This window comes from Hipposideros armiger, unplaced genomic scaffold, assembly GCF_001890085.2.
Source record: "Hipposideros armiger isolate ML-2016 unplaced genomic scaffold, ASM189008v1 scaffold_1816, whole genome shotgun sequence".
Lineage (NCBI taxonomy): Eukaryota > Metazoa > Chordata > Mammalia > Chiroptera > Hipposideridae > Hipposideros > Hipposideros armiger.
This window is the reverse complement of record NW_017733166.1, coordinates 57,228-67,870: the sequence shown is the minus strand read 5'-3', so window position 1 is coordinate 67,870 and position 10,643 is coordinate 57,228. Positions and strand designations below refer to the sequence as shown.

Below are 10,643 nucleotides of genomic sequence, written 5' to 3'. Positions count from 1 at the left end.
GGAAAGACCTGCAGAAAAGAAAGGTGGCTGACACATTTCACATGTGGAAGAGAAACACCCTGACTATGGCTGGCCTAGATGCAATGGTGTGTGAAAGCACTTGGAAATGGAAGGGGACAGGTCACTAAGCTAGAGATGACAGGTTAGCAAACACAACACTCAGTCGCTGAGCACTTCCTTACAAATCATGACACTCACACTTAATTAGTTATTTATTCTTATACCTCAATGCATCTCTGTCTGGAAATAGGGTTAATTTACCATACCAAAGGTTTTAAGAATTGAACCCAAAAGGAAGTCTCCTTGTACTCAACAGGTAGCACAGGTACCTATGCAAAGAGCTGTCATAATTTCTTGAAAGTACTAGGGTTTTTTCATACTCAAAAGACCCAGTATTAGATAGAGAAATAGCAGGAAAAGCATGTCCTAAAATTTGAACACAGCAAGAACAATATACTCATAGGACAGTAGAACGATTCTTGTGACTGCCAAAGAGAAACACATTTATTGCAGGCAAATTTGTGCTGCCCTGGTTGGGCTTGGGCACCTGGCAGACAGTGACTGTGCTGTGCTATTGAGACCAGGCATCCGTGCAGCTGTGCCCAACCAGCCTCAGCCCCTGCTTATTTGCATGTGACTGGGGTGCAACCCACAGCCCTGGACACATTAATAGTGTGGTCACACCCTGTGAAGGAATCAGTCCCAGGCAGGACAGAGCATGGACATGAGGGTCCCAACTCAGCTCCTCAGCCTCCTCCTGCTGTGGCTCCCAGGTAAGGAAGAAAAACTCTGGGGATTTACTCTGCCAATGTGGTGAGTAACACTTAGACTGCAGGGTAGTTAAGAGACCTGGTAGCATCATTAAGAGTATGGATGTTTGTTTTCATGTTTCCATTCACAGGAGCCAGATGTGATATCCAGATGACCCAGTCTCCATCCTCTCTGTCTGCTTCAGTGGGAGACAGAGTCAACATCACTTGCCGAGCCAGTCAGAGCATTGGCACTGAGTTAGACTGGTATCAGCAGAAACCAGGGACAGCTCCTAAGCTCCTGATCTATCATGTGTCCAATTTGCACACCGGTGTCCCTTCGAGGTTCAGTGGCCAAGGATCTGGGACAGATTTCACTCTCACCATCAGCAACCTGCAGCCTGAAGATTATGCAATTTATTACTGTCAACAGGATTATAGTACCCCTCCCACAGTGTCATAAGCCTGAACATAAACCACGAAGCAGAAAGCTGAGAGTCGGCAGCCCCAGCTGCTCTTCTTGGGCCTGTATCAGGTGAGAGCATTTGTCAGATGCACCCACTCTTTGATGGTGACTGGAGGTTTTGCTAGAAGTAGCCAGAAAGGCTACTTTACACTCCAACTTTCTTTGTCTCTCCTCAGCCTCAGTAGCACATACGATGCATATCATGATTTCATAAAGAACAGAGATCATCACACAGGAGTTGTTTGGGCTACAGTATCCATCAGAATTAATAAAGCAAAAGAGAAGCCACTCTAGGCATTCCACACAGGAGTTACTTAATATAGGGAATTAATTTCTAAAATACATTGTTTCAAAGGCCTAGAGAATTAATAACAGTGGAAGCAGATAGAGGAAACGTGAAATTCCCTGCTGCTCCCCTAGAAACAAGAGAAAATAGACAGAGGCTGTCTATCCATGTTTTCCCCAGACCTTTCGGGAAGCCCAGTAGTGAGGGAGCTGATGCTCTCAGCTCACCAGTGATTCCCCAGTCCTCCACTCTGCCTGCAGGAACTGATGGATAGTATTGAAACCGCCTCTTCTGACTCCAAATCTCAGGGAGGGCCCCTTACAGAGCAACTCTATGGGAAACCATCGAGGGCAAAGGAGTTAGGAGAAATGTGCTTCCACAAGGGAGAGTGATGATGGGGAACTGACAGCAGGCAGCCTGGATGGTCATTCTTTTTACATCTCTCAGAACTTTGCCAGTTACAATACAGTTAGATATGCTTCCAACCATCATCATCAAGTCTGGATTTATAACAAGAAATCTTTGTGAAATAATTGAGAAAATAGAAAAAAATGAGGGAAATGTTTTACATATAGAGAAATAATTTGACAAAGAATGAAAGCTGTTTTTAATTAACAAATCAAAACTTAATGTGAGTCAAACATTCTTTCTCTTCTGTGTGAAAACATCCTTTGGATCCAGGGTGTCAGTGACATCTCTGGGCGCTTATTACAAATGCAAAACAGTAAGTTTTACCTTACACCTACTTTTGAGGGTCTTCATTTTAACAGATATCTGGAGATATGTATAAGGTTTAAGATGCTCTGTTTTAGAGGACATTACCTCAGTGAAATGCATATGTTTTTCCCATTTCCATTTAAGCAACTTGATTGGAATCCACATGTTGAAAACACATTCAACTTAACTTTTAAGTTAACACAAAATTAACATACTTTAAGATTGTATAAGAGGAAAATGATTAAAACAGACCTTTCCTTACCCCCCCAATAATAAAAAAAATCCACAGATTTTAAAATCCAGAACACAAATAAAAATTACAACTTCTGGTACTCAATGTTGAAGGAGATTTATAATTAAGATGCTTCCCACATGAACTGCCTTCTAAGATAAGCTGTAAAGTATTGTACATATAATCATGGTGATGCTAATACCCAGCTTCAGGTTAAACATCTTCTTTCTTTTAATTTTGATTAAAGTTTATTGGGGTGACAGAAGTTAGTAAAGCTACATAGGTTTCAAGTGCACAATTCTGTAATACATCATCTATATATCACATTGTGTATTCACCACCCAGAGTCAGTTTTCCTTCCATCACCATATCGTTGATCCCTTTTACCCTCATCTACTACCCCACCTCCCCCCTTACCATTTTCAATCATATTGATAGATGTGTCGATAAAGCACAAAAGAATCAAGAGGCTTTGGCTAGAAATAAATGGCAAAGATTTAATCAAGGCCCTTAGAGATTTGCAAACAGAAAAGACAACTAGGAAATACCCAGGATCTGCAAAAGAAAGAAAAGCTAAGAGTTATCAGAGTAAAAATGACATTATTGAGGAAAACAATGAATTTTGCATTGTTAGACCACAGACCAGCTGAGGATGATAATCTTCCAGACACCCAGGGGTTGGATAATGAATAACAGGTGGTCTAAATAATGAATCATTCTTTTTCAAATGTGACAAGTGATTTTCTTAAAGGAGTATAAATGAGTACATCTCCAGCACATGAGCATTCTTTCTCAAGCCCTTCAAAGTCTTAGCTATAAAATTTAGTTACATCCAAATACTGGCACACAACTGAAATTTCAAAAGTTTAAGTTCTTAGGCTTCTTAAAGCAAGAATAGAATTGTTTCCTTATACCTCAGCCTACTTGACTTTAATAATTTAGCAGCTTTACCATAATGACTCCATTTTATCTTTTCACACTTCTCCTCAGATGATATAAATATATATGATCAAAATTTACATACATGACTCATTTTCAATTAAGAAATGGCTTAGTATACTAGGAATAGAGTCAGAATACAGGGCAACCATACAACTTTTCACCCTGCGTGGGTCACTAGTGAGAATAAACAGTTGATGCCATTAATAACAACAATGGAACTGTATCAGAAAAAAAGAAGGTAGAATAACTCTCAGATATGACAACACAATGAGAGAAAAAGAGAGAAATGAGGAAAAGTTAATATTGACAATGAGAAAACTTAACATTTAAAATACTAAACTTCTGAAGCAAAGAATAAACTGGCTGTGAAAACACTCCAATAAGCTACACAGGTCCCAAATAAGCCTGGCATACATTTGCTTCAAAGACACTAGCTACTTCCATCTGTCCATAGCACATAACCTCTATTCTAAGAAACATATTACTATAAAACCAATATTTTATCCCTATGTCTAAAGCATGGTATTTCACATAAGTCACAGGGACATCTATATGTTCATCTTAAATTTTAAGTCTTGGAGAGTCTTCTAACTTTTTTTCTTCCCTTATTTTTAAAGGGAGACCCACTATTTTCATTACAAGCTCTTATACCCTGAGGACAAATAAGAACCATAAATATAGAGCCAGTTTTATCCTACAAACCCTGGGGAAATGCTCCTCTGGAACTGAATCTGAAGCTGATATCTGACATGAACACTGAGGAGGAACTGAGACCTACAGAAGCACTGGCTCTACAGCTGCAAGCCCAGGCCTGCCCAGTGTCTCAACGATTTGCATCTTTTCCCTGGCGTCCATTTCTGGTCTTCAAACTCCTCATGAAAAAGGCTTCTCAGTGATTCTGGGTAAAAAAAAGAGCCTCAGGCATGGCCTGGATTGAACATGGGTGTCCTGATTCAACTCTTCTGCCTTCTGCTCATCTGGCTCCAAGGTGAGGAGAGGAACACAGGGAACATCCCTGATATGATGGAAATTCTCCCTTCCTAACTCTGAGGTCTTTCCAGGTTCTCTGTGAGTCTCTGACTCATGTTCGTCTTAGACATACAAGATCTCTCAGACTAGAGAAACAGGGCAGTTAGAATCATCTGGAAGGAAAATAAAGGGGGGTCCAGTTAACCATGGTGACTTTGTATTTTGCTTCCTTTTCAGCTGCCAGCGGGAACACTATGTTGACTCAGTCTCCCAGTCCTCCTCTCTGTGTCCCTAAGAGAGAGTGCATCCATCATTTGCAGGGCCAATCAGAGCATTAGTGATTACCTAAGCTGATATCAGCAGAAACCAGGCCAGGCTCCTAAGCCTCTCATCTATGATGCTGATGACCGATTTTCTGGTGTCTCAGATAGGTTCACTGGAATTCAGTCAGGGACAGAATTTATTCTCACAATCAGCAAGGTAGAGGCTGATGATGCCGCCACTTATTACTGCCAGCAGGATTATACAGCTCCTCCCACAGTGATAAGCCATGAACATAAACCATCCTCCCAGGCTGCTTATGTGATAAGGATAGATGGTTCCAGCAGCTGCAGTCTCCCCGTGGTTTGTTCATCTGTGCAGGGTCTATTAGGGGGAAAGATCTTCAAGATTCCTGGGTAAAGGACTACAGGAGACTTTAGTACTTCAAAACCTTCCTTTCTTGATGACACAAAACCCCAAACCTCATATGGGGAAATAATCAATAGTGCATATATTATGTAGGGTGCCAGATGGTACTGGACTTTTCAAGGTGAGCCCTTCATAGATTGTGTAAATTCCCTGATGACTGCACTGTACACTTGAAGCTGAGGTAGAATAATATTTAATATTGAATGTCAACTATAATTAAATATATATATATATATATGTTCACAGGATGTAATGTAGAACATAGGAAATATAATCAATGATATAGTAACAGCTATATATGATGTCAGAGGGGTAGCAGCCTGGGAGGGGTTATCAATTAGTGAATGGTATAAATGTCTAATAATTACATTGTCTTGTACACTTGAAACTAGTTTTTAAACAACTTTAAAACACCAAAACATCAATTAATCTAAAAATGGGATTTCTAGTCCAGCATTGCAAAGAAATGTTCACTGCATGGTCTTTGATTCCTTTCTCTGACAAATACTGTGAAAAGTGTTTTTAAAAATAGAGAACTGGAGGGAAAAGAAGTTCACATTCAAGAAAATACTACTACTACAACTACTACTACTACCAATAGTAGTAATACAAATAATAGTAAACAAAAAAATAATTGCTCTGCAAATTGACATTTACTTAAGTCTTAAAGACTTACCATTTGTTGAATACTGTACTAAGGGCTTATTCATTTATTGTAATTAATCTCATAATAACCCTTTTTAGATGATAAGTTAGAGGTAATCACATCTTACATTACTCAGGGTACCAGTGGTTGTAAGGAAAAAAGATAGAAAAATAATTTTAAGAACATCCAAGATGGTGGAATAGATAAATGCTATGCTTTCCTCCTACAGTAATGACATTAAAGTTACAACTCAATTATCAACCAACCAACCTGGAGAACCACCTGAAGCCAGCTGAATAGAAGTTTTAAAACTAAGGATAAAAAGAAGACACATCGAGATTGGAAGGAAGGTCAGAGATGCAGATCCAGCTGGCCCAAAACCTGCGTCTGGCTATTGACAACAGGGAGGTGTATCTCAGTCACAGAGGTCCTCCTGGAGGAGCATCATCCTCAGTCCACACCAGGGTTCCTCACCCACAGCACTGGTGCCAGGAAAAGAAGCCCCCACCAAACCTGGTTCTGAAAAAATGGGATGATTCTGACCCTGCAGGTGAGACAGAAGGATGTGGGAAACACACATATTCTCTTAAAGTGCCTGTGCACAGACACAACAGCTCATAGGCCCTCACCCTGGGCTCCTTTAGAGGTACGGTGACTTGGGAATAGTCAGACACAGATGGGGACAAACTGAGTTGTGTTGCTTCAGGACAAGAACCAGCAGGACAGTGAACATTTTTCTTGTGCAGAATCCTCCTCTCCTGCAGGTGGCAGGTGGGAGTCATTGTTTCTGTGTTGAGCCCTTGTCCACACAGCCAAATCTCACCTTTATCGGCCTGGTGAGCTCCACTCGCTAAACCCTGGTGACTCCCTGTAACACAGTGCTCCACAAATTGTGCAAGGCAGGAGGCTCTTTTTTGGTCAGAAAGAAGCCCTGCCTGTGTTATACTCGTTCGTGGACAACTCTCTGGGGTTCCTGGATAACAGACAGGCAGTGGCTGGCAGTGTGCTGTGAGACTTTTGCTGAGTAGTTTGGGGCTTATCCCTGGCACAAAACCAGAATTTACATTAACCTGGCAAGCACCACTCATCCCACCTTTGCAACTCCATTAGACCTCACCTCACTCATTTTGCATATACACAAGGCTCCATTAGTGGTTGAGACTTACAGGAGCTGGTAGGCAGTCGCAGGCCTCAGGGTTTCCATGTTTTTTGCAGAGCTCCCCAGGCCTGGTACTAATAACGGCTATTTTCCGTTTACAGCGTGGCCGCTCCCACGTGCCTCCAGGTCTAGTAAAAAGAGCAACCAAGGGGGGATTGCTTTGTAGTTCCTAAGTAGTCCCCAGCTAGTCACAGGCAGTGGCTAAACAGGCCCTGCACTGGATCCACTCCCAAGAGGTCCCAGAACCAAAATTCCTGGAAGTTGACTTTGAACCTCGGCAGAACACACCCAATTAGCCCACAAATGGCACAACAAAATTGTAGTATCAGTAGGCAACAGAGCCCACTGAACAAACCCTGCTTTGTGGGTAAGCTTCCCCCCAAATACAGCAGACAGTAACTATAGACATAGCTAAACCCCACAGCCAGTCAGCGTGAGAGTCAATTGTGCCCACAGATGTGCCAATAGCTATCAAGGTTCAACTAAAACAGAAAGGCACAAAAAGCCCACAAGGGATACTCCTGGAGCATGCAGTACAGGTGACCAGGGAGATAGCGCCACTGAGACCCACAGGGCACGTACTAAATTAGGTCACTTAGAAGAGATTTGGCAATACAGCGTATATACCTAAGATTTTTATAAAACACAAAGAGGGAGTTAAAATGAGAAAATAAAGAAATATGTTTCCAATGGAAGAACAGAAGAAAAGTCCAGTTAATGACCTCAACAAAATGGAAGCAAACATCCTGCCAGATACTGAGTTGAGAACACTGGTTATAACCATGCTCAATGAGGATAGGAGAATAATAGATGAACTCAGTGAGAAATTCAACAAGAAGATAGTAAGCATTAAAAAACAACATAGAAACCATAAAAAAGGGATGAGTCAGAAATCAAGAATACAATAACTGAAATGAACAATGCAGTAGAAGGAATCATCAGCAGAATAGTTGAAGCAGACAACTGAAGCAATGATTTGGAAAAAAACTTAGCAAAAAAACCCCAACCCGAACAGAGAAAAGAAAAAAGATTTTTTAAAACAAAAATAGTTTAAGAGACCCCTGGGACTTAACAACATTCACATACATCATTAGGGTACCAGAAGGAGAAAAGGGAAAACATTATTGAGAACCTATTTGAAGAAATAATGACTGAAAACTTCCATAACCTAGTGAAGGAAATAGACATACAGACCCAGGAAGTGCAAAGTCCCTAACAAGATGAACACAAAGAGGCTCACTGCAAGACACATTATAATAAAAATGCCAGCTGTTAAAGACAAAAAGAGAATCCTAAAAGCAGCAAGAGAAAGGCAATGACTTATTTACAAGGGAGCTCCCATAACATAGCCAGCTGATTTCTCAACAGAAATTTTGCAGGCAAGAAGGGATTGTCATGAAATATTCAAAGTAATTAAAATCAAGGACTTAAAACCAAGACTACCTAGCAAGTCTCTTATGTAAGATTGAAAGAGAGATAAAGAGCTTCCCAGACAAGAAAATGTATAGGACTTCATCATGAAGAAACCAGTACTATATGAAATGTGAAAGGGAGTTAAGAAGAAGAAGAAGAAGAAGAAGAAGGAGGAGGAGGAGGAGGAGGAGGAGGAGAAGAAGGAGAAGAAGAAGAAGAAGAAGAAGAAGAAGAAGAAGAAGAAGAAGAAGAAGAAGAAGAAGAAGAAGAAAGAGGAGGAGGAGTAGAAAATGAATAATGCTGATAATAACTATGTTCAACAATTACTTTAAATATAAATGGATTAAATGCTCCAATCAAAACAGATAGGGTACATGAGTTGACAAGGAGACAAGTCTGATGCATATGTTGTCTACAAGAGACCCACTTCATTGAAAGTAAGACTGAAAGACACTCAGACTGAAAGTAAAGGGATGGAAAAAGATATTTCATGGGAATGAAAATGAAAAAAAAAAAAGAAAGCTGGAATAGGAATACTTGTATCAGACAAAATAGACTTTAAAAGAAAAGCTATAATAAGAGACAAGAGATACATTACATAATAATAAAGGGATCCATCCAATAAAAGGATATAACCCTTGTAAACATTTATGTACTCAACACAAGAGTACCTAAGTGTATAAAGCAAATATTCACTGATGTAAAGGGAGTGAGAGTAATAAATCATAGTAGGGGACTTTAATACCTAATTAACATCAACGGACAGATCTTCTAGACAGAAAATCACAAGGAAAGAGAAGCCTTAAAAGACACACCAGACCTGAAAGATTTAATTGATGTTTTTAGAGCATTTTGACCAAAAGCAGAATATACATTCTTTTCAAGTGCACACCAAACAATTTCTAAAATAGACCACATGTTAGGCCACCAAACAACTCTCAGTGAATTGAAGAAGATTCAAGTCGTTTCAAGTGTCTTCTCTAATTATAATGGTATGAAACTAGAAATCAATTACAAGAAAAAAACTGGAAAACATATAAACACATGGAGGCTACATAACATGCTACTAAATAATGAATGGATCAACAAGAAAATCAGAAAAGAAATCAAAAGATACCTGAGACAAATGAAATCAAAATAACCCAAAATCAATGGGACACAGTGGAAGCCGTCCTAAAAGGACAATTCATACCAATACAAGCCTACCTGAAAAAACAAAACAAAATCAAATCAACAATCCAACTTTACACCTAAATAACAGTTAAAGAAGCAACGAACAAAGCCCAAAGTGATTAGAAGAAAGGAAATAATAAAGATCAACATGGAAATAAATAGAGTATAAAAATAAAAAAGATTGATGAAAGAAGAGCTGGTTCTTTGTTAAGGTAAACAAAATTGTTAAAAGTTTAACCAAATTCATAAAAAAAAGAGAGAGAGGACCAAAATGAGTAAATTCAGAAATACAAGAGGCACAGTGACAGCTGACACCACAGAAATACAAAACATGTTAAGAAAATGGTAGGAACTAGTGTATGCCAACAAATTGAACAATCCAGAGGAAACATATAAATTCCTAGACACACGATCATTCAAGACTGAATTAAAGAAAAAACAGAAAAGCTGAACAGTCCAAAAAATACTAACAAACTTGAATTATAAAAAAACTTCCAAAAATAAAAATCCTGAAATGGATGGCTTTGCAGGTAAATTTTACCAAATATTCAATGAAGAATTAATACCAACCCATCTCAAACTATTCCAAAAAATTCAAGAGGAGGTAAGCTTCCCAAGCTCAGTTTATGAGGCTAGCATTACCTTCATTCCAAAACCAGACAAAGATATAATAACAAAAAAAAATTATAGGTCAACAACCCTGATAAATATATACATGCACGAATTCTCAACAAAATATTACCAAATGTAATTCAGCAATATTTTAAAAGATCATACAAGAAGGTCCAGTGGGATTCATTTCTGAATGCAAGTTTGGTTCAATATCTGCAAATCAATTAATGTGATACACCACATAACCAAAATGAAACATAAAAACCCTATGATCACATCAATAGATGCAGAGAGAGCATTTGACAAAATCCAGCAACCATTTATGATAAAAACTCAGCAAAGTGAGAATAGAGGGGAAATACCTCAACTAAATTAAGGCCATATATTACAAACCCACAGCTAACATCATCATACTCAACAGTAGCCTTTTCCTTAAGATAAGGAACAACACAAGCATATCCAATTTTATTCAACAGAGTCTAGGAAGCCTTGGCCACAGAAAGCATACAAGAAAAAGAAAAAAAAGGCACCCAAGTGGGAAAGAAAGAAGTAAACCTTACATAATTTGTACAATACATGGCATTATATA

General features: G+C 39.1%; 1 gene segment (V, D, J or C); it reads left to right on the top strand.

Moving 5' to 3' along the window:
• The first annotated feature begins 713 nt into the window (after positions 1 to 713).
• Positions 714 to 1,212, top strand: LOC109378233 (immunoglobulin kappa variable 1-39-like). The segment is given in 2 exon segments: positions 714 to 773; positions 902 to 1,212. Coding segments are annotated over 2 exon segments (366 nt in total).
• The last annotated feature ends 9,431 nt before the right edge of the window (positions 1,213 to 10,643 follow it).